The sequence below is a fragment of the Symsagittifera roscoffensis genome, chromosome 4 (genome assembly GCF_963678635.1).
Source record: "Symsagittifera roscoffensis chromosome 4, txSymRosc1.1, whole genome shotgun sequence".
Taxonomy (NCBI): domain Eukaryota; kingdom Metazoa; phylum Xenacoelomorpha; order Acoela; family Convolutidae; genus Symsagittifera; species Symsagittifera roscoffensis.
The window spans coordinates 67,907,336-67,932,351 of NC_087065.1; the positions used below are offsets into that span (position 1 = coordinate 67,907,336).

The 25,016-nt window shown below is 34.6% G+C and overlaps 2 protein-coding genes across 2 annotated transcripts; one reads left to right on the forward strand and one right to left on the reverse strand.

The window, feature by feature from the left end:
• Nucleotides 1-80: 80 nt before the first annotated feature.
• On the forward strand, nt 81-1,160 carry LOC134844341 (protein N-lysine methyltransferase METTL21A-like). The gene has a single exon (XM_063860978.1). The coding sequence runs from the start codon at nt 377-379 to the stop codon at nt 1,121-1,123; it is 747 nt and encodes a 248-aa protein (XP_063717048.1). The 5' UTR covers nt 81-376; the 3' UTR covers nt 1,124-1,160.
• Nucleotides 1,161-11,736: 10,576 nt separating this feature from the next.
• On the reverse strand, nt 11,737-13,510 carry LOC134844495 (hydroxysteroid 11-beta-dehydrogenase 1-like protein B). Its single transcript, XM_063861201.1, has 2 exons — nt 13,036-13,510; nt 11,737-12,826 (listed from the first exon to the last, which is right to left on the reverse strand). Exons 1-2 carry the CDS (start codon nt 13,237-13,239, stop codon nt 11,981-11,983), a joined length of 1,050 nt encoding a protein of 349 aa, XP_063717271.1. The 5' UTR covers nt 13,240-13,510; the 3' UTR covers nt 11,737-11,980.
• Between the last annotated feature and the right edge of the window lie 11,506 nt (nt 13,511-25,016).

Here is a 25,016-nt window from a genome sequence, read left to right on the forward strand (position 1 = left end):
AAACAGAAGTGTCAAATACAAAAGTCAGAATTGAGTAAATACTTCTGAAAGCTTAGTCAACTTGCACGCCAATTTAAAAAAAAACCAATTGGCAAGCAGTCTTCTCCTTGAGCAGGAGATTCCCCTCTGATCTGACCCAGTGAATGATCGTCCCTGTAAATGAGTCATCGGCTAAATTTAAGCCTCAAGTGAACATGCAGTGCTCAACTTTGATTGCCTCAAAAAAATTGTTTAACGAAGTGATTAATCTCTTAAAATTAACATAAATTAAACTTAAGTTAACTTAAATTAACTTTTTGTTCCTGCACTTCGTATTTGAGAAAAACAACCCATTTTTAAGTTTCTTTAGAATAGAAATGAAAGTCAATTGGATTTCATGATTGTGTCTTTTTTAACCTGCGTGATTTTGATTTCGGATGCAAAAATGAGCGATAGTGATTCTACTTCCCAAGCTGTGGTTATCTACGATGAAAAGCAATTCTCTCATCCATTTGCGGAGTTTAAAAAGTCATTCAAAACTTTCTCATTTTCATCTGGACCGTCTGGACACTTCTTTGAAGTAAAAATAAAGCAAGACTGGGACGCGGTGGGCGTCGCTGGAGTTGTCTGGGAATCAGCCGAGATTCTTTCGATCTACTTCTCAAAGTATCCGGGGTTAGTGCGAAACAAGCGTGTTTTGGAGCTAGGAGCGGGAACTGGGCTTTGTTCAATCGTCTGCAAACACCTGGGAGCTGAACAAGTTATCGCTACGGATAGAAAAAGTGTGATTCACGCTTTGAAAGAAAACGTCGAGTTGAATTTTTCAGATGTGAATTCTTCTGACTCAGTGGTTGTCAATATTCTCGATTGGACTGAAATAGACACGAAGTGGGAAATGACATTCAGTCCGGACATAATTTTAGGAGCAGATCTAGTTTATATTGACGAGCTTTTTGACGATTTACTGAAAACTTTGCTGAAAGTGACTTCCAAACAAACTGTGGTTTATTTCTGCAGTAAGATTAGATATGATAGAGATTTGAAATTTTATGAACTGTTGAGAATAAATGGTTTCGAGTTTGAGGTACTCTTATCAGTTCCCGATAAATCTATTAATATTTATAAAATTCATTTGAAAAGTTAATGAGATTTTTACAAGATATCACAAACGTTTCCAGGTCTTTAAAGTTAGTATCCTGAAAATCAAGGGCGGATCTAAGATTTTCGATAAAAGGAGAAGAGGAAGATTTTTGAAACATGTTCAAAATCAGGGGCGGATCTAGGATTTTCTCGAGGGGAGGCGGATTTTCAAAAAGTTATCGAAAATTTGTCGACCAACTTGTTTCCGAGCTCTCCTAAAGCACTAAAAAGACTAGGTTTTGGCCAAATTTTTTGCGCCGCAGGCAAACTTTTGAAAAAAATCGCGTTTTCTTGGAGCGCGCTCGCGCTCAAATTTAGTATATATTGGCGTCCAAGGCGCCTTTAGAAAAATTTTAGGGTCGGTCGGTCAAAAACGGTTTTCTTAAAAATTGCCAAAAGGGGACCCTTTGGGTCGGCAGGAAGTCGAATCCCTAAGGGGGGAGGGCGTCCGCCCCTGTTCAAAATAATGAAAATTTAAATTTTGAAAAACTATACTTCTGAGCCCGAGAATGAACTATTTGGCGTAATTTTCTGCGCGGTAGGCAAGTTTTTAAATTAAAATAGCCGTCCTTTACCTTTTTTGGAAGCTTTTAACCAAGCTTGTGGTACATTGGCGATGAAAGAGCCTTCAAAAAAATTAGGGATGGTCAGTCAGAAATGGCTGTTTTCAAATAGCGGCCTACCCTCTCAGCATGGTAAGAAACGTAATCATGACTCAGAATGCTGAAACGCATGAATGTTTGGACTACGGGAGCGCTCGAAAAGTGGCTAAGTCTCCGCTTGTCAATCGGAAGCTCGTGGCCTATATTGACGCGTGCGCTTTGCTTGAAGGCGACGCAACACTACCCAACGCAAAAAAAAAATAATCAAAAAGGTGCAAGTAGTTGCTAAATTGTCAGCCACCAGCGGTGGAGCTCATATTTAGTGTAAGTGGCGCAAATTGTTTCAGATCCCTAAAAAAACTAGTTTTCCTTGATTTCAAAATTTTGGTGATTTTCTAACCCTTATGGGACTATGTATTTTTCAAAGTTGAAACAAATCACCCGGTATATGTGTCAGTAGGAAAGAATGTTCTGTTGCATTGGATGATGAGACGGGACAAGAAGTTATGAGCAAAAAAACAGTTGCTTCTATATTTTCAATCTATACGGTGCGCTCGGAAATTCAAAATTTTTCTATGAGATGAAAAGTTGGTTGTTTTTTTTTTCTTGATTTTTGTACTTTTCTGCAAAGCTTACTTTTGCCTTTTCTAATTTTTGTTTCGTTTGAGAGCTACTAATTGCCCCTTTTCGCTTATGCTCGCGAAGTTCAGCTTGCCTATGTTCAATTTTTAGATTGGAAAAATGAATTAAGCTTAACTTTCTGGCAAGCTTAACAGAATCTGGCCAGCTGATTTTAGGTTTTGCAGCTTCGATACTGAAGCAATTGTTGACTTTTTTTGATTTAATTGGTGATTGGACTTTGAAAAAATTCAAATTTCTTTGGACATTCGATTTTTTACTCCTCAAATGACAACTGATTCATCAATAACGTAGTATTCATTTTCGACCTCACAACTATCTGATTTTTGTGTGCGTGGAATTAAAAAAAATCCCAAACACAAAATTTTTCTCGCTCCCAGCAAAGGTTAAAAGTTGTAGGTAAGTTGGCAATGTTGTACAAAATATGCTCGTAGATATCATTTTCACTCTTTGATTGAACTGTTGACTCAAGCATCACTTGTAATTTCAAAAATAATTGGCTGTATCCGCTCAGTCAATGCGCATTCACTGCTGCCGTGTAGTTGATTCAACTTTGAAGAGCGTGACGGTATATTTTTTTCTACAGACAAATTTCGATTTCTTAACAAATAACTTCGCTTTTGATACCAACTGAAAAATATAGATATCTGAGCTGAAAATTTGAAAAATGATTCACCTATATGTTTTCCATGAAATAGAAAAGTTTGGAAAGTTCTTTAAAGGCTAATTTTGAATATTTAATTTAAACGGAACTGACAATTTTTACCGAAAATGATCAGAACTTAACGTACACGTAGCGCTGCGACGAACCAAGCTGGCTAAGCATTTTTTTTCAAATCCGGTTTGGGGAGTTTAATTAACCAAAATATTGCCTACAGATGTGGCCTATGTATATGCATACAATTTCTAAGTCTGCAATTCGTCTTGAGGTTAAAATTTAAAACTGATTTCAGGTTTTTCTATTTTTCAATGCTGTATGACGCTCCTTTTTGTACTATTTTCCGTAAAAAAGAGCTAAACTAATTAGATTTTTGGTCTAGAGTTTTTTTAAAGATTTTCAGTCCATTTCTTCTGAAACCATAGTGTACTTAGATTCTAGAAGTTTCTGAAATTTAAATAGTTTTTTTTTGTGAACCCCCGAAATATTGGTGTCATTGCAATATCAGCTTGATTTTAAACTAAAAAGACTCAAAATTTCAGGCGTACTCATTTTTTCTTTTTGCTATGTTACATGTGGAATCCTGTGGTTCAACGGGTCGTGTGATGGAATTTCATTTTTTTGTTCCGACTTTCGTAACGAAATTAACGAAATATTTGTGCTCGGGGTAGCTTTATTTCTTCAGACAAATGTCGACTAGCCATTTTTGATAGATTTTTTTTATCATTCAAAAGGTATTATTGTTTTGAGCTTAAATTTAAAAACGAAATATTTCACCTGTGATCATTTTTCATTATGGGTGTTAATAGATTGCCATTTCGGTCAATTCGGGACAATTAACGCGCGATATAGTTTGCGCTTTTAACGTCAAAGCGGAGATTTACTCCGTCTTAGAAATCGTTCGAAATTGGTTAAGTAAGCTTATCTGCCATATTTGATTTTTTACTAGGAGTGAAATTTATCATTTTTGTACTTTATATGGGGTATGGTGGGATGATTTTCACAAAATACCTCAATTTTTAAATAAAATGTTTTCATTTTGTTTAATTATATTTAATGTTCTCATGTTAATACTGCTCCATATACTTTTAACGGCAGTCGGAACTTTCAGGGCTACGCCCTGATTCGAGCAGTCTTGTTTGTTTTCAAAACAAGATGTTTTAGCTGTAATTTTTAGTGGCGTTGCTTTCTAATATCTGTGAACTTAATTGGCCTGTAGAACACTATAAAACACAGGTTCTATAGAACACTGTGAAAACTCTGTCGGATGACAATTTGTTGGCTAGAATCAAAATATCACTTTGCTGCTGTTTATATTGTTTATTAGTAATTTGTCTGAGGAAGACATGATTTTGTTCTTTAAAGGACTTGATGAAGCGTTTTAAACATGTAAAAATCTGAAGTAAAATTTATGATTGTTAATTTAAAAAATCTGATAAGATTGAAGCATATATTTAGAAGTTTTTTTTGATAATTGTATCTTCTTATTTGAAAGATTAAAAATTAGAATTCAATCTTTGTTTCAAATAAACAGCAAACTAGCTCGTATATCAGGGAAAAGCACTCAAAGTTCCGATTGTTTCTGTTTCTATTAAGATTGAGTATTAAGAAACTATTAAATATTAATCGACCAGCTTTGTTTTAATCGAGCAGCTGCGTTTTCGTTTTGTGCAAGCGTAATCGCATGGCAACCCAAAAATTTCAGGAATGATACCTATTTGATGGCTGTCCTTTTTATTTGTAAAGTTCGTCAGAATATTAAAAAAAACACCCCAAGCATTAATATTCTTCATTTTCTTCGGAAGTCAGAACAATTAAGGTAATATGTCCTGGCACGTGCATTGAGTTTTGTTTCGGAAGTTGTATGTAGTCGTCCGAGCGGTTCGCTCATAAGCTGGCTCCAATTACAACAGTTTCCACTTTGTAACCAGCATGTATTCCACTGCTAAACATTATTGTTCCGACTTTTGAGGAAAGTGACGAAAAATTTGTGCTCAGCTTGGGTTTTTCTTCACACAAATTTCGGCTATATAATTAGCAATTTTTGAAATAATTTTATCTTATTCTGCGAAGGGTGTTGTTATTCTGAGCTCAATTTTGAAACGATATTTCACTTGCGAGCAACTTTTGTAAAGTGTTCGAGAAGGGTTTACGGATTTGCTATTCGGCCAATGCGAGATTTTTAACGTGCGATATATTTCGTGCTATGAACGCGTCAGCGGAGATTTAATCTGTCTTAAAAATTGTTGCAAATTGAGTTGAGGCATGCTATTTGGTCTATTTTTTTTACTTTGCTATATGCGAAGCTTATCACGTTTTTATTTACTTAGCGTTTGGGAAGACGAGTTTCAAAAAATTCCACATAAAAGCCGGCTACAGTTGACTATTTTTGCATGTTACACCAACCAACTTCATTGAAAAGAAGAGCGATATATACAAAATAGCTTTTTCGGGTCATATTGACTTCTAAAAAACCATGGTAAATAAAGTGTTTAAGGTAGTACCTGCATTTTTTTTGCGTAGACTCCACACTTGAAGAGTTTCAATGAACAAAAAGAAGATAAGCAAGTAAGAAACAACTACGTAACGTTATGAAAATTGATTTGGCCTAAGCAAATAAGAAACAACTAGAAAATTGTTATGAAAACTGAGGGATTTTGCAAATTCTTAAGTTAAGAGAGTAGGGAATTCTGAAGTAAAATAGGGATCTTTTATGACAGTTTTGAGAATCAAGTCCAGTACTTACTCAAGTAAAAAACTAATGAGAAAAAAATGGATCTTTTATGACAGTTTTGAGAATCAAGTCCAGTACTTACTCAAACATAAATCATAAATGTCAGGAGCTTGTAAAGGGTACGCAAAGGTGATAGTTGGGCCCCTATATTAGGCCTTATAGTATTTGAAATTAGATTCCACATTTGTTCACTTGTGTTTTTGAAGATTTCACAAAAATTGCGGGGCCCACTTATAACACCTGCTTTTTTGTGGGACCTAACTACCATACTTGTTCGTGTATCGCAAAAAATTTTCAAACTTTGATTGTTTCATGTTCAATTTTAACGCTGATCAGTGGTCACTTTCTACATATTTTTGATAAGGTTCACTTGAGTTTTATTGAATATAATTATTTTTTGTTGATCAACTGTCAAAAAAATGAAAGACAAATAAATCTCAAGATGATTTTGACAAAATAAGCAATGCAACCACCATCATTAACAAAGTGTTGACCATTAACGTGGTGAAAAAAAAATCCTAAGTTATTCTCGTTGATTTAGTCTCTTGGGAGCAATTTAAAATTAGGAATTATAAACTGATGAGTGGTTTGTGTCTTTTGCCTAATAGTTGACGTAGATTTGGTATGAATAATGTTAAAACCAAAATTTTCTTCATTTTTTTGCGTCTTCTTGCGCATCGTAAATCTTAAGCGACTTAACTCGTAAATAGGTCAAAAATGGGGTAATAATCTTTATTGACTTTTGAAAGAATTTATGGTGCATGAAAATGAATCAATCAAGAATACCTACCCCATTCATTATTGTTCAAAAGTACCATGGGACTTCTCGATTATTTACCCGTAAAACTTCATCAACGACCGCAAATGATTAAATCGAGAATTGGAACGACCCAAGATTTTCGGTTTATTTTTAGGTTTGCCCAGATTATTTTAATCTATGAAACTGAGAGAACTAATTGATATTTTAAGACAATATCCACTAAGGGAAGGACCTACATATGAGCTGTGCAGCTCAAAATGGAGAACAGCCGTTGTGTCCTTGCTTAAGAAATACATGGTATCCCTCAACAACAATTTGGTATCTAAAGTAGCTGTGTGACAACTAAATGTTTTCACCCCAGAAGTGAAATTAAATTTCGTGATCAATATAAAAGTATATCGGATGAGATGAAGCTAATACGTTAAATGAATTTGTTTGTAAAGCAGAGAACACACCACAGAAACTTAAAGCTGTAGTTGATTTTTTTTATTCCTCTTAAATATATTCCGCTTGATAATTATAAATAGCCGGGTTTCTTAGTCTTTTCTGTTGTTATGACAGTTTTAGAGGCTTTCGTGCTCACATTAAAAGTTTATATGGAGAAAATGGGAAAAAAGAGAAAAGCGCCAGTTTGAGACCTAATTATGAAATCCAGTTTTGTAATTACGCTTGCGATAGGCAAGGGGGTTGCAATCGTGTACTAGACTTTCCTGTAAATAACTTTATTCATAGGACTCATTCACTCATCAATCTACTGGACCTTTTTGTTGCCACAGAGATATTTTAAGCAAGCATTTTAAATCTATGGCCTAATCGAAATTAGTTTTTTTATTTGGTTGTAAATTTACCAACTCGATTTAATAAAGTTTCAATTTTTTGTAACATTTTGTAGGCTCAATATGTTTCTATTTTTTTTATATCGCCTTGTAAGCCCCTCATTGCGTCGTTTGATGGTCGAAAAAAGTTTTTTAGGGGAGAAAGCACAATTTCTTTCATATTAGTATTTTTCAAATTTTTTCATCATGGTTTTTTGCTCAAGTTTTTTTCAGCTTTGTAACCGGTTGATAATTATAAATTCAAAATCAATGAGCCATCCACCACATCTGCCGGAGGGAGTAACACAACTGCTTGAGACGGAAAAGTTTTGTATTTCGAGTCCGAACGCGAGTTATTTTATTGCAAAGAAGAGTTTTTGTGATTTTTCGGACAAAAGTCCGCTGTGTATTTTTGTCGGCTTAGTTACCGTAGCACGACATTTTTGAAGGGTCAGTTTTCTTCCAAGGTGCTGTAACACCCATGCTTAGAAGGACGAAGCTCAGAAATTCGATTCCAGTCCAGACCTGTTTTTTTTTGCAAATTGAAAATTTTTGGCCAGTTTAGACTACGGTATTTCTGCTTATATTTGTCTGCTTAGTTCCCTAGAAAAAACTTTTTTTTTGAAAATTCGGCTTCTTTCTTTCTATTTTCTTGTGAAGTTTTTAATGGTGCGCGTATTTTCGTTCTGAATATTTTGTAGCAATTTTCATAATATTAATTGACAAAAACGTTCTATTGAAAAAAAAAATTCAGTTTTTTTTTTGTTTGATATTAATTACATTTTTATATCATTCATAATGAAAATTCATCTTTGTATCGCAAGTGGTGCAGAGCTCAGCTTCGCATCTTCCTTAAAATTTCTAGATTTATTTTTATCATTTAGGGTGGGGGTGCATAACCGAAAAAAGCCGTAAATTGTTCTGTTAAATGATACAATACGCTTTCCGTCAACCCTCATTCATAAGTTTTTTTGCGGTGCAGATATGGTTGAAAAACTGGGCATGTTTAGAAAGGAGGGATCTAGGATTTTCTCGAGGGTGGGCAGATTTTCAAAAAATTTTCGAAAACTTTTTCGACCTTTTTTTTAGGTCGACCAAACTGATTTCCGAGTACTCCCAGAACACTATAAAGACCAAAAAATTTGCGCAGCAGTCAAATTTTTGAAAAAAAAACAGGTCAAAAAAGACGTTTTTAGGCTCTTTTTGGAAAGTTTTGACCAAAAAGATACGTTTTTTGGCAAGCGCTCTCTTTCAAAATTAGTATATACTTGCGCCGAGGGCGCCTATAGAAAAAATTTGGTGTGGGTCGGCCTAAAATGGATGCCATCAAACAAAACTAAAGGGGTGACCCTTGGTTGGTGAGATCGTCAAATCCCTGATGGGGAAGAGAAAGCGTCCGCCTTCCCCCTTAAATCCTCCCCGATGGTTAGCCTCGAAGACATTAAGTTTAGTGTTTGCATGACATTGGCTTCAATTAGATGAAGTTGAAGCTACTAAAAGTAGCGATTAATGTGGAAGTGATTGAAATCGGAGCTTTGGTCTGTCTTTTTGATCACGTGCTTGAACTGAACTTTGTGTCACCGGGAATTTTTGTATCTGTTTGGTTGTTTACCTCAAGTAAATTAAAGTTTAATGATCACTAAAGAGATTTATTGGATTAGGTGAGTCTAAATATTTGCTATCATGGTCTCACCTTTAATGTCAACTTGCCAAGTTCAAGGCACAACATTATTGATAGCTTTTTGACCTCCAAATCTTTCTTTACATAAACTGTTTATTTGTCTACATCGAACCATTCGTAAGTCAAATAAAAGGTCAAGGCTTGCTCGAACAGTGCCGCCGCTAGCAAACATTTCGAAGATAGAATTGATTTCAAGCAATTATTTCAAACGGTCGCAATTATTTGGTCACGTTTTGGACTGCAGTTCAATGTCAGAATCTCAGGTCGAACTTTCACCTCTAAAGTAAGCTTAAGAGGAGCAAATAAGTTCCTATGAACCGCGTTTATCTTTGCAGCCAATGAAAACTTTCAGTAATTTCAGCCAGCATTCTGACGCTAACTATTTTCTAAACCAATTTTTTCAGCCAATCAGAATGCAGGAAACAAAAATATCAACAATAGCGTAAATATCCCAGAATGTTCCAATCTAATTGAAAAAAAATCCACTAGTTTTGGAGGTCAGCTTCTAATTCCTGTCTAATTTCTTATTTAATTTAGTCTGAGAAACAAAAAAATCATTTTACTGGGGTAAGGTTTTTTGAAATGGTCTAATAATGGGATCACACTTAAAACAGTTTTGAAATAGTGCAGGGGCGGATCTAGGATTTCTCGAGGGGAGGGGGCGGATTTTCAAAAAAAAATTTGAAAATTTTGTCGACCTTTGTTTAGGTCGACCAAATTGATTTTCTGAGCTCTCCCAAATCACTATAAAGAACCCATTTTGACCAAATTTTCTGCGCAGTAGGAAATTTTTTGAAAAAAAACAAGCAAAAAAAGCGTTTCAGGCACTTGGAAAATTTTGACCAAAAAATCGCGTTTTTTTCGGCGCGCTCCTTCCTCAAAAATTAGTATATATTGGCGCTAAATGCGCCTTTAGAAAATTAGAAAATTTTTAGGGTAACTAAAATAGATCTCTCAAATTAGTACAAAGGGGACCCTTTGGGTCGGCAGGGGGTCGAATCTCTGAAAGGGGGCGTCTCCCCCCTAAATCCGCTACTGAAAAAGTGTCTATGTTCAGCTGAGTTATCGAAAAAATTAAGAAAATTATCTGCTTCCCAATTTCCAAAGAATGACATAAAAGTTCTTTAAGTCGATACAGAAACATGTCTGTACAAAACAGTCCCATACAAAACAGTCCGATACAAAACAGTCCGAAAAACAGTCCCAATTAATATTTGTTTTAACAAGCCGGCAGGCCGAGAATTGTCCTTTCTTCAACAAACATAATGAATAAAATAGTGACCGCCACAGTCGCGCAAAAAAAGCAACAACAGCATGAAGAAACTTGCTCGGTCTGAATAAATCTATAGTTCAAATTCTACCCCTGAATAAACTTTTACAACCAATATTTTTGATCAAAGCTCCGAATTGAACACATTATTAAGCAACGGAACTTTTGCAAAGCTCCCCGTCCATATTTGTAGTTTTATTCTCTTTTTTTAAGCTGCAGGCAAGTTAAAAATTTCAGCTTGCCAGTCAGTTTTTAGCAAATAATCTGTATCAATGCATTATCTAGACTTACTTCTTGCTTGGCTCTTAAGAATTTGAGCTTTATTCGACCATTCGAATTTGAGCTTTAGAAATTTGAGCTTTAACCGAAATTAGGGTCCAAAATATTAGTTTATTTATGATTTGGAAACTAAATTTATTAGTTATGTGCGCCAATTGTTTTTGGAGAGAATGAATTATGGTTGCTTTTTCTATTATACCCAATTTCGGGGCAAATTTTAAAGCTAAAGATTTTTTGCTTCTAAATGAATCCGAATGTCTCTTTACCGATCATATATCCAGCCAATAAGTCCGCAAATTAAGTGCGCAAAACTGGAAAAACTATTTTGTCAGCTACATCAAAAGTTTTTGGTTTTCTTTAATTAGATCACGACTGTAGAGTACTCATAGTCGACCCGCGTATTTGCATACGACCTATTTTTGCAAAAGTTGGCATTTTTTATGGTCTTGATCTGTTCGAAGGGTATGGCCTTCCCTATTGAACAATGTTTCACCATCCTGAGAGCCCGGAAAAACTGCCAAATTTGTTCTTCAAAATTTTTGACAAGGGGAGAGGCCTTGGATCAAAGTACTCAAATAGCGACAGTTGAATCTCAAATTTTGACGGCTGCTTTGTCTTTATGGAATTGAAGATATAACTATTCAAGAATACTGGTCTAGTATTTGCCTGATTTGAAACAAATTGAAACCAAAATATGATGTGTATCCTAATAAAAATTATCCAAAAACGATTTTTTTTTTGAGTTTTTGTTAGTTTCCGGCTGCTCTATTTGTACAGACGAGTTGTTTGCTGTGTTCCGATTGGCGCGTTATACCGATCATGGTGTTTACTACATCGTTCGCTTAATTGCACATGCTTATTGACACACATGCTAATCGCTCCACCACCGCATAGCACTGGCATTTAACAGCATGTGTTCGATGCGCTTTATTGGGACTATTGTTTACATGGCGGAGTTGGAACAACATTAGACTCTTAGTCTCCGGTTCGACGGTTCGATACCAGCAGCATTTGGCTAGTTTTTTTATTAATCAAAGTTTTTCGCCCTTCTTTCAGATAATTTTTTTGCCGTTTTTTCGCTTGTGTTTGCTAAACGCAGCTTCGTCTCATTGTGAACAAAAGTAACGTATTGAAAGATCTTTTATTTGTAAAAAATACAAAATCGAAATATTGGTAGATTTTAGCACAGTGATTAAATATTTTCTCAACTAATTTGGGAAAGGTTTGAATATCTAAAATATGACTAAGTTCTAATGGATTTCAACTTGTATATCATATAGTTTAAATGATTATGTTATTTTCACTACGGTACTGCACTGGGTTTCAATATTATTTCAATTGATAGTTTTGTAGAAGCTGAAGCAGCGAAACAGTTCAAACGTTGTCATTTAGTGATATGAAAACGGGTCTGTTCAATCTGTCTCTAGTCAGAATCAGCCGAGATTTGTTTCTCCGACTCCTGGTGGATGACTCGGAAGAACTTGAGAAAGTAGTCTGAAAAGAGGAAGTACAACAACCTCAGTGTGAAGATGGTCTTTTTTGGACAGTAGGTCGTTTCGGTTCGGGTCTCGACCGCCTCAATCACTCGGCGAGCGGCTACTTTTGGCGGCAGGACGAACTGTCTGAACACGACGTTGTTGGTGATTGAAGTGACATTGCTCATGAATTTTCCGATGGCATTTGTGATGGATTCAGTTGTTACGAGACCTAAGAAAACCTGAGAAATTGTAATGTTGGATCTCCGTTCCAGAAGTTCCTCGCGATAGGACAGAAAAAAAGCGTTAAGAGCTGCCTTCGTTGCTGCGTAGGTATTGCTTTTGAACATGGGCACAAGTGCTGCTATGGAACTGACAATGCAGATTTTTCCACACGAAGCTTCTAGAAGGTTCCGGAACGACGATGCTATATAGACGTAGCTCATGTAGTTCACAAGAGTTTTCGATTCTAGGTCATCGAAGTCCTTTTCTTCTTTCCAATGCGAGTTTCCATTGAGTGACGGGAGTAGCACGTGATTCAAAATTAAAGTGTCAACTCTTCCCAACTTTTCTTGGGAGAAGTTCCGCAGAGCAGCTGCCGAGTCCCGACCTCCGAGTCGCTGCGAAAAAACAAAGACGTCGGCCGCTCCTGCGTTTCGGCACTCCTCGGCGACGCTCTCGAGGAGTCGCTTGTTAGTTGCGGAGATTACAAGCCGAGCATTCGCAGCCGAATACTGCAACGCAATTTGGCGCCCAATTCCTCGGGAAGCTCCAGTGATCACGATGTTTGAACCCTAAACAATAAGGAAGATATGAGAAAACGGTTTTGGACTCCTGCTACATAAAAATTGGACTACTGGTTTACTATAGTTTATAGAAGTTTAATACCGTTTTTTGGTACTTGCAATTTATTTTTATAAACAACACTCTTGTTTTTGTTTTTTACCAGCTTTTCCAGCTTTAAGGCTAGGGTTCTTTTGTTAAAATTGAAGGAATAAATTACCTGAACTGAGAAGTTCTTTTTCGACACTTTCTTCAGTAGGACAAGAATAAGCCACGTCAGCAGGATGAGAGGCAGAGCCGCGACCATGATCGACCATAGTGACGCCTCTTTCACGTCAAAAAGAGCCATAGTCATGGTCATTGTTAGACCATTAATGGTCTTCGAGGTATCGGTGGATTCAGTTTTCGAATTGTTCCAAAACATTTTTCTGTGTTTCCTCTAAATTAGATAAAACGAACTTTTTCGACGTATTGAAAGTAGCAAAGAAATATGTTTGCGTTTTTCTCGTATTTTGAACTCTACTGATTTCAAAATACTATTTACTTCCAATGGTATTATTGAGGGCGTTTTCTGCTGAGTAATAGTGAACTGATTTCTAGAGAGGAAATTGCGAAGTGTTTCTGGTAGCTCTGAATGAATTATTAAATAGTCTCGCGGTTGTATGCCTCTAAATTAAATTTTTACCATTCTTACTTTTGATTGGGCACGATCCTTTATATAGGTAGAGGACCTTATTTTTATTGGATGCGATTTCAAAATGGAGATATTCCATTTGCATAACCGACATCGCTGTTTGAACTTGAACAATCTGATAGATTTGAATGTAATTATTTCAGTACGAAAGGCGTCTTTTGTTTGATGAAATACAATACCTTTTCTCGGTTACGTACCAACCAATAGACAGGTCTGTAGGCAGACAGGTTGTAAGCAGACAAAACTTCCAATTTCTCTGCAAAACAAAAACCTGCATATTAATTCCAATTAACAAATACTTAAATTATTTATCTCATAAATCACTGAATTTGAAAAATTTCGGCTCGAAAAAAGTAAAATTCTGAGTGCTTTGATTAAATATTTCAAAATCACGTCTAATATCTTTTTTCAGCCAATCAGATTGGAATATTGTAAAGTTTGTCTTCATGCTGACTTGTCTGCTCGTGACCTTCACGTACATATAGGCCGCACACCCCTTTTGCGTAGTACGTGGTGGATGGTAGTATATTTGTAAGCACGACAAGTATGTAGTTCAATGTACTTAATTTGTATTTCAATGCTACGTTCCCTTGGCCGAAAAACATCCGCTACAAATAAGCCGATTTAGAAATCTTTTTTTTTTGAAGAAAACTTATAAAGCATTTCTACACTACATTATAATTAGTTTATTTTTTCGACTTTATTATTTTGTGAAAATTTTCGACTTACTGAATGCTCGTCCAAATTGAACGCCTCTTGAAGTGAGATTGAGACATAGTGCTCTCCCTGAGGTCGAACGGTAGACGAGCGATCACGTATAGGCGCGAAATTAGTTCATCAAAATTGGAGGACATTAAGTGGGAGAGAGAATTAAGTTCACTCAAAAAATATCTCGAGTGGATGCTTAAAAAATCTAAAATTATATGTGGTGATTACATAAAGGCACTAAAGAAAATGTCAAGCACAACAAGTAAGGAGTTAAAAATTAATATTTTTCTAAAAATATTTTTTTTCTAATGGATGCGTAAATAAACGAAAATAGCCATACAAAAACGTAGGTGTTTTTACTTATTCGCCCCCAAAATAACTTACCAACGCCAACGCGCCATTTGATTGTTGAACAAGTTGTTTAAATTATCTTCTAGCAACGCCGTCAACTTCAGCCAATGAAATTTGAGCGGTTAAGAAGCAGTAAGCAGACAATCGAGTTAGCTCACAGGTCAATAATTAGACAATTTATAAAGTTCAGGTGATTTTTGCCGAGCAAAAACTACTATATTAATTCCCTGACAGGGTCTTATGCACTAGACGGCCCAAAATCAGTGTTTCTACATCTTGCGCTGAAATTTATGCGGTCGAATTGAATTGCCTAATTTTAACCAAGCAAAGAAGGTCAGGCATTTCAATCAACATTTCCAGTAGATGAAAACATAAGCCGAAATTACCAACAACGTGAAATTCAATCCAACGAATTTTCGGTCACTTTTGAAATTTCGTCCAGCCAAAAAAAATTCTGTAAATTTTTTTCAACAGAACGAAAATTTTATGCTTTCGGTTATTTCGGCAATTAATTCATTTTATCTATTTGAGGTTTTAATTGAAATTCCATGTTATTTGAACCATGTTATTTGAAGTTTGTTGGCTAATTAGCCAATCAGACTCAACCAATATCAAGATGTAGCAAAATTGATTTTGGGCCGTTAAGTGCATAGGAAGCCCCTGACAATTCTAAATAACTTTTTGTTCCGACTTTCGAAACGAAAGTAACGGAATATTTGTGCTCGGGGTGGGTTTTTTTTTCTTCAGACAAATTTCGACTTTTTAACTAGCCATTTTTGACGGAATTTTTAAATATCATTTGAAAGGTATTGTTGTCCTGAGCTCAAACTTGAAAAGATATTTCACCTGTGATCATTTTTCGTAAAGTTATGGGGGTTTAAAGCTTGCCATTTTGACCAATTTGGGACAATTAACGCGTGGTATATTTCGCGCTATTACCGCGTAAGCGAATTTTAATCCGTCTTAGAAATCGCTCCAAATTGGTTTAACGAAGCCTATTTGCCATAAATGATCTGTTACAAGTAGCGAAATCTATCCTTTTGCACTTTATATGGCGTGTGGGGGGATGATTTTCATAAAAAATATCAAATTTTAGAAAAATTTTTTTAAATTATTTTTTAATGTTTTTACTGTTCCATAAACCTAAATAGCCAGTCGGAACATTCAGGGCTTCGCCCTGATACGAGCAGTCTTGTTTTCTTTCTCAACAATATCTCGAATGATTTCCAAACAAAAAGTATTTTTCCTATTAAATGTACAATTCCCCTCCTCGCCATCCAAATCGATTTAGGGGAAAAACTGGTTTTTCCTAGCTAACTTTGAGGGCAAAATCAACTGGTCAAAAGAATTTAAAAGCTCATCCAAAAATAATTTTTGGTTCATTAACTAAAATAGGCATTCCTTTTAAAAAAATTTCTCAAACAGTGTATTCTGTGCGCTTCTTTGAATTGAAAATTTTAATGCAAAATCAACTGTCAGAATTGATAAATGGCTAGGGGAAGATTCTACGTTAGGTCATTTAAGAGAGGAGACAGTACGGCCGATTCTAATTTTTTAACCTGCTCTCAATAAAATGTTGAAAGTGAAATTGGTGTTATTTTTCGGCAAATTAATTTGACTTTGTCTGGTTTGTCTGTTCTTTGACCTGTCTGCTTACTTGGTTGACTGCATAGTGGCTGCATACTTCTTCAGCGAGAGTTTGGGAGACAACACACTATTTTTTTTTGATGCAATCAAAGACCAAGAAAAAACTTTTAAAAAAATAATTTTTTTTTCAAATTCAGAAAAAATCATTCGGATAAAAGAGCAATTGAAGTAGTAAAGAAGCTACAAAATGGATTAAAATTGCTGAAATAGATTAAATTTTGCAAATTGGGAGCAAAGTTTCATCCATATTTCCGTTTAATATGGACGATAGGTTTTGAACTCAATACCGTTCTAAAGACGAACAAACATTCCTTGAGGTACCTAAAATTGTGCAAAAAAATCACTTTACGCCATATTTCTTTGCCGTCACGATCAATCACGCTGTCGGATCAACTATTAAATTTTAGTTATTGGTTAGAGAAAAGTTTAGTGAAAATCATTCACTAACAAGAAAAACTAGCATTCTCAATTATGAACAAAGACAACCGGTTGCTGTGCATCTAGCACAGAATGTTCTGACCACATTCATAAAAAAAACATGTTTTTTTTTCTGTTTTTTCTATATAAAGTAGTTTTCGTAAGTGGCGTGGTGACAGAACTATACAAACGCGTACAAAACTAGCGAAGTAAGCAAAGTCATAACAACAGAGATCTTCAAAAATGAAAAATAAACAAATTTGAGAAATTATTCAAAAAAATTCTAAAATTTTTTTTTTTGCACGATAATGTTTTTATATTTTTAGAAAAGATTTATCGCCAAAGGAGCCGTAAATGAAGCTTCCACAACTAGTTTTTCTTTTATTAAAATTTAACTCAGCTGACCAGTCTCCATCAATTTTTATACCACGAACGTTACTCGAATGCGTTACAAGCTTAAAATTGGACAAAATCTAAAAAAATTCCAAAGAGTTTTTCTCGATACTGAAACAGTTTTAAAAATTTTTGAACATTGTTCAAACCACGACTGAAAAGGCTTTATAATGATTCTCTTTCAACCAGTTCCGATGTTTTTTGGTACTTGATTTTGCATGGAAAGCAAAAAAAAGAAAACACTAAATTATCCTCGAATACTAAGTTCATCCCGATTTTGAATAGTCGGAACAGAAAATATATATAGAAATTACACGTGCCTAGAAATTTCAAAAATTGATGTCTGCTTTAAAAAAACTAGATAATTGATATGGGCAAGGATCAAAGCTAGCAACCAAAAATTTTACGAATGGAGAAAAATATCTAACTGAAAGAGAAGAACGAGGACAGAATTGGCATGCAAATACTTAGACAGAAAAAGAAAAAACAGGATATTTTTAGTTTTAGTGGATCAGCATCAAAAATGAATTCTGACTCAACCAAAATAAGAAAACTGTTTTCTAAGAAAGCAAAACGAACGGAAACTGTCACTTATTTTTGCGAGCGAAGAAAAATTATATTAGATATTCAAATAAAAGAAGAAAGCATGCCAAACAATGTTACCTAGATGCGAAGCACATGTTATTGGCTGAAACAATATCAAAACATCTTTTGGTTTCTTTTAGATCTAGAACCCATTCACGCAGAAATAAATACTTCTAATCCTCATTTTGACAATCTTGCTATAGAGTTGAATGGCGAATAAAGCCATAATATAGTGCCTTATTTAGATCACGATTAAGCTGCAGAAGATTTATCCATAGATACGGTTCACACATTAAAAATGAGGTGAGAAAATGGCTAATTGAATGCGGAAACTCACGGAATGACAAGATTGCTGGATTGCTTCAAACTGAATTTCAAACTTGCAAAAATTTTAAAAAATGAATGTACAAGTAGAATTTACTTTGAGGAAAATTTTTATATAATGTTTGATTTTTCGGATCAATTCATTACGATTTTTATAGACTTTTGAAGAATAAAATAATAAAGACATTTAAAAACTTGAATTGAGCGGTCGAGCTTCCCAAAAAAGTAAATTCTCCTTTCATCTGATTAGTTATCTTTTTTTTCCGACTTTCAAAAAAGTGAGAAATATATATGCCCGAGGTGTTTTTTTTATTCAGACCAGTTTTAGAAAATTTGACTGCGTAAGGCTTTGATCCGGAAAACTTGGAATTGCCAAGCGAGTATGTTTGCACTAGACTAACGTGCGTCTTTGCTGAGGGAATAATACTTTAATAATGTGAACCATATCCGCTCTCATAATCTATCCAAATTGATTGGTCTTATTGATTCCACAAACAACTCAAATTTTAACCCTTTGATATTGTCAGCCTAAAATTCGTAGTTTGCCTATATTTCATTTACCAAAAACTATTCGAGACCAATTACTGGGCAGTCGGAACTTTCAGGGTTTTGCCCTGATGCGAGCAGTCTTGTTATTTTATATGCTTGACTCAGTACACCTACTAAAAGCACCTTGAGGTAGGATAACGATACTCTTTCACAATATGTTTAGTTTTGATGTTTTATAAGAATTTTTGTAGAGTAATAGATTTATAAGTCATTAGTAGACTTCTTACATACATTTTGTAAGGCTTTTTTGCCAAATTGAATTCGCGTAGTTTTTATCAGCTGATTTGCTTTTTTGTTAATCTTTAGAGAATCGCAATATAAACTGGGCAACTAGCGAAAACTAATTTTGAATTTCAAAATTTTATTAAGTTTTTTTTTGTTTTAAATAATCAACTCTTTTAAGCTGAAGATCTTTAAATTTTTTAATTTGTGGTGATCATCACGAGGCGTTGATTTTGTAGTGATAATCATTAAATGAAATATTGGCAAACTAAGCACTGGATAGGTGCACATTTTGGCGTCTGAAGGTTTTTGGAGTCCAGAGACAAGTCTTTCAACATGTTTAAGTTTTGTCAGAACAATCAATGAAAACGAGAGAACAAAAGCAGAACAAAGAGAGCTTCCTTGTTGCGGAATCTGCTTACAATTCATAAAAAAACTCGATTTGGTCTCGTTATGATTTCAAGTTTGACTTTTTATTCACTTGTATGTCAGATTTTTATTTCAGTAACTTGTGAAATTTTAGGAAAGACTTTTTCATTGATGTTCTTTTGTCTTAAACATCAAGTAAATTGATCTCAGTTTTTGTTCGATAAAAATTTTTCAAGAAAGTTCTTTAAAAGATTTACAAGAAGCGTTTAGCGGCTGTACTCTAATTTACTTCCAATTTGAATAAAATCAGCCATTCTTTTTTATTTAATAAGAATTCCATCTCCGGTTGCCCACACTTTGTTCTGATAGATACGTTTAATTGTCCATTTTTTTAAATTTTGTTTTGAGGCTTTAGTAATCTAAAGTTTACTAAATCTGTGTCACAAGTGATTTGCAGATACGCTATCTTGAATTATTATTGTAAACCTTCCATGGAAGTAGTTATGGTCTGAACGGCTTCCTCCTTAATTGATAGACATCACTCACAAGGCTAGAAAAATCACAGCCTATGAACAGTTTTCAAATATTTGACTAAGACCGCAAAACAAGTAAATTTTTATTTTTTTTGCGGTTCAAAATTTGTTTTGAGAAATTATTAAACAATTCAATTTTTTAAAGAACCGTATTTTAAAAAAGAAAATTAGATAATTTTGAGTATTTCGCGTAGTAACCGCCCTATTAATCAGTCACTGTAAAAGTTTTAAAAAAATTAAACCTAACTATATAATTGTTTTATGTTTACGCCATTGTTGCTTTAGCAAAGCAAACCCTTCTCCCTTAGAACTAGACAACAAAACATAAAATACGCGTCAAATATTGAACTAAATTTTCTCTATTTTTTGGTTTTTTCATTTATTGAAATTTTTTCTCTAGTCAAACAAACTGCTTACTTAAGTTAATTGTTAAAGCTGAACTTTTTTCTGGGGAATAATGTTTTTTATTTTGCTCCTATTTACTTTATGCTAATTAAAAACCATTTAAAATGTCACGAGAAGCTGTCATACGTTTCTGCACAAAACTTCTTGCAAACTGCTCCATTAAGCTTATGTTTCCCCTCTAGTGTTTTGTCAAAATGAATATTTTAGAACTCTTCAAGCAATACATAATTAGGAAATTTATTCATGCTTCCTGAACTGTGAATTTTTTAGCGCTGTAATTTTTTAGACGTATGCGTTGAACATAATTTATGCGGAAACATTTTATGACGTCTTGAAATTTAGTGACGTCAATTTTGTGATTGACAGGTATGAACTAAAATGCTCTAAATAATTATTAAAACCGACAGAACATCTGAATAAAAGTCTGAAAATTTGACAGAAGGATTTCAAAGAGTTTAACTGCCAATTGTTTGCCAAAAATAACCTCGGAAGTCATACACGCGCCTCTAGGCAAGAAATCACTGAAGAATTAAAAAAAAAAGACATGCAAACGTTATATCATTTTTGTGTTTTGGTTACCAAAAAAGTATAGACTAGATTTAAGTAATCGGATCTTTTTAAGAAACACTTCTACTGCAAAAAGGGAAAATTTCGAGATGCTAACTTCTACTGCAAAAAGGGAAAATTTCGAGATGCTAAAAGTTAAATTCAGAGTGAAAAAAGGATCAATGAAACTGAAACAACTTTAGTCGCATTAAGCGCCTTTTTCTGCCCTTAATGGAAAAGAAGCAATTTTTTTGTGCTGCAGAGAACAGTTTTTGATATTCAGTTACAAGGCTAGAGCACCAACCCTGGTAAGTCGCTTTGCTCGATGAGCCAATGGTCGCCCAAATAAAAGTTTTCAAAAAAAACTTGGAAATAAATTTCGATATTTTTCTTTTTCAAAATTTTTCTCGATGCTCATATAAAATAAACTTCAGTCAGTCAATTGATAGCGTGCTACGAACACATCAACAATCTTCTTGCGTTTGCTGACGTCTTTTTGTAGCGTTTTACCGTCTTTGTGGGGGGGGGGGGGGGGGAGATTGCTCAATTGATCCGAAATTTCGTTACCAAGTACAAAATTGTCACATGCTGAACCAGTTGTGTTTGAATGCAATTCAGTTGTCATGTGCAATTCTGTATACGATGATTAATCTTTTCTAGCTACTATATAGGGGGGGGGGTCGGGGAGATCCGAATAATCTTGGATTGAGTATAGTTGAATTTGGATAATTACTCAGCTATTCGATTGCTCAGCCTAAGAACTAGTTCCCTCTAAGATTTTTTGAAAATTTGCGGCGACATTTTTTGGATGGACAGCTCTGATCTTAAATGCTTTGAATAATTGCTAAAATACGAAAACTGACAAGAATGACTTCATAGAATTTTACGGCCAATTAATTGCCAAAAAGGCTGATCAAATTTTATACAACCGACTTGTGGCTTTTTTACGTAAGATGTTTAATCTAATATCAAATTGTTCTGCGAAATAGTCACCTAAAAAGATAAGAGATTGATTTATGCAGTCAGATTTTTTAATGATCCTTTTTTACTGCAAAAGGGGGAAAAATTTTTGTGGGTGCAAAATCCATATGCCATTGGTCTTATTTTTTTATAAGGTTGGTTAATTTTTACTAGACAACATAGGGATCCAAATAATCTTAAAAATATTTTGGTTGAGTTAGCATAGTCATTCAGTTTTTCGATTAATCGATCAATTTAAAACACTAGTTCACGACGAAAAGCAATTATTCTTGTTTGTCTAAGTTCATATTTTAGTTATTGTTCCGACTTTGATGCGAAAGTAACGGAATATTTGTGCTCGGGTGGGTTTTTTTTCTTCAGACAAACTTCGACTTTTTAACTAGCCATTTTTGACAGAATTTTTTTTACTTCATCCGAAATGTATTGTTGTCCTGAGCTCAAATTTGAAAAGATATTTCTCCTGTGATCATTTCTCGCAAAGTTGGCCAATTAGGGACAATTAACGCGCGATATATTTCGCGCTATTAACGCGTAAGCGGAGAGTTAATCCGTCTTAGAAATTGTTCCAAATTGGTTCAAAGAAGCCTATGTCCAAATTGTTGTCCTGAGCTCCAATTTGGAAAGATATTTCTCCTGTGATCATTTCTCGTAAAGTTGGCCAATTAGGGACAATTAACGCGCGATATATTTCGCGCTATTAACGCGTAAGCGGAGAGTTAATCCGTCTTAGAATTTGTTCCAAATTGGTTCAAAGAAGCCTATTTGTCATAATTGGTTTTTTACAACGAGCAAATTAGATTCTTTTGTACTGTAAATGGCGTGTGGGGAGATGGTTTTCTTTAAAAAATTTTAGAAAATTTTTTTTTTCATTTTTTTTAAAATTTCATTAAAATTTTTAATTTTGTTACTGCTCCATAAACCTTAAGAGGCAGTCGGAACATTCAGGGCTTCGCCCTGATACGAGCAGTCTTGTATTAGTTTTAGATCGAATGCTGAATACTGAAGTTTTTGGCACGAAAGATCGATAACCTTCCAAACAATTGTTGAACAGATGGACTCGTTCGAATTATGACTTACGGAAAATTCAAATAAAAAAATTTGAAAACAAAAAGATTCTGTATTCTGAGTAAACACCCTTCTGCATAATTCCATACTTAATGTTGAAAGTACTTTTTGGCAGTTTGCACTAAAATTGAAAATGTATTGGTTCTTTTTCGGGCATCTGCTTTTGAAAACAAAAAAAAGAATGTTTGAAATTTCAAATTAAAAACGGAATACTTCGGTCAACTTGTTTGCGGCTGTTTCCTGGCGTAAGGATAATACAAATACGCAAAAGTGTTTCAAATTTTTGCCGTTAACCAACTTTATGCATACTTACTTGGTTCTACTCTTAACACAAATTGTTTCTTTATTCCGTTAAGAAAAAGTACAATCATTACTCTTATTTTATCTTAAATTTATTGTTCCGACTTTCGATACAAAAGTAACGGAATATTTGTGCTCGGGGTGGGTTTTGTTTTCTTCAGACAAATTTCGACTTTTTAACTAGCCATTTTTGACGGAATTTTTTTTTACTTTTATGCGGAATTCAAATAAAAAAATTTGAAAACAAAAAGATTCTGTATTCTGAGTAAACACTCTTCTGCATAATTCCATACTTTATGTTGAAAGTACTTTTTGGCAGTTTGCACTAAAATTGAAAATGTATTGGTTCTTTTTCGGGCATCTGCTTTTGAAAACAAAAAAAAAGAATGTTTGAAATTTCAAATTAAAAACGGAATACTTCGGTCAACTTGTTTGAGGCTGTTTCCTGGCGTAAGGCTAATACAAATACGCAAAAGTTTTTCAAATTTTTGTCGATAACCAACTTTATACTTACTTGGTTCTACTCTTCATACAAATTGTTTCTTTATTCCGTTAGGAAAAAGTACAATTATCACTCTTATTTTATCTTAAATTTATTTTTCCGACTTTCGATACGAAAGTAACGGAATATTTGTGCTCGGGGTGGGCTTTTTTCTTCAGACAAATTTCGACTTTTTAACTAGCCATTTTGACGGAATTTTTTTATATAATTGAAAAGGTACTGTTGTCTTGAGCTTAAATTTGAAAAGATATTTCACCTGTGATCATTTTTCGTAAAGTTATGAGGGTTTAAAGATTGCCATTTTGACCAATTTGGGACAATTAACGAGCGATATAATTCGCGCTATTAACGCGTAAGCGGAGATGTAATCCGTCCTATAAATCGTTCCAAATTGGTTGAACGAAGCTTATTTGCCATAATTGATTTGTAACAAGGAACGAAATCTATCTTTTGGTACTTTATATGGCGTGTGGGGGGATGATTTTCATTAAAAAATTTCAAATTAAAAAAAAATTCATTTTATTTTATTTCATTTAATTTTTTTATGTTATTACTGCTGCTCCATAAACCCTAAAAGGCAGTCGGAACATTCAGGGCTTCGCCCTGATACGAGCAGTCTTGTTTGATAAGAATACTAATTGGATGAGATATATAGTTTCGAAATTTGGTAGTTTTTTGTTGTGCTGCTCTGATTTTATAAATACAGAGGAGAAAACTTTCGAGTGTATTAATCGATTTTCATTCTTATTAGTACACGTTAGATGCTTTTCGACCTTTCCAATGCAAAAAAGCAATGGTTAAACGGACTTGGTCAGGGGAGATGAATGGCGGATGACCTTGTCCTAAACCCAGACGAGCTTGATATTTTAAACCAGACTCTGTTGCCAAAAAATCAGAAACCTCTTTTTATAGGTCGACCGAATTGAATTTTTAAGCTCTCTCAAATCACTATAAAGACCCTATATAGACTAAATTTTCTGCGCCATAGGCCAATTTTATTTAAAAAAAGTCTAAAAAAGCCGTTTTAGAAAACTTTGACCAGAAAATCGCGTTTTTTCGGTGGGCATTTCCTTTCTCAAAATTAATATATATTGGCGCTAAAGGCGCCCTTCGAGAAACGGGCGCCTTTCGAAAGTTTATCGAAAGGCGCCTTTAGCGCCAATATATATATAATAATTCGGTCACCCAAAAATGTATATCTTAAAATGGGGGACCCTTTTGGAGGGTAGGTGAACGAATCCCTGAGGAGGGGGGTGTCCGCCCCTGTCCAAATCCCCTAAAATCTCTGAAAAAGGCGTTTATCCAGTAACCCATCCAGCCGAGCCTGTGTTCTTTTCATACAATAAACTCAACTAAGAACGAAAAATGTTGCGAACTGGTCACCAAAAGTTACAGTTAATTATCCTATTGGTATTCTGGTTGAAACTGTGAAAATAAAAAGTGATTGATTCTTTGAAATGATGCTCACCTACATCTGATTGATTTGATAAAGTTTAGCCCCGGCTTAAAACAGCTGATTCAATTGATTCGTTTCTATAAATTTCTAAAATAATTGACCGAGCATTAAACATTCATGTATGGTTTCTATATTGGGAGCGATATTTTTATAG

Excerpts from the sequence above, each read along its gene's own strand:
- LOC134844341 (XM_063860978.1), top strand. The coding sequence starts at position 377 with ATGATTGTGTCTTTTTTAACCTGCGTGATTTTGATTTCGGATGCAAAA.
- LOC134844495 (XM_063861201.1), bottom strand. The coding sequence starts at position 13,239 with ATGTTTTGGAACAATTCGAAAACTGAATCCACCGATACCTCGAAGACC. Across the intron at positions 12,827-13,035 it reads AAAAGAACTTCTCAGTTCAG|GGTTCAAACATCGTGATCAC; the intron begins GTAATTTATTCC and ends CTTATTGTTTAG.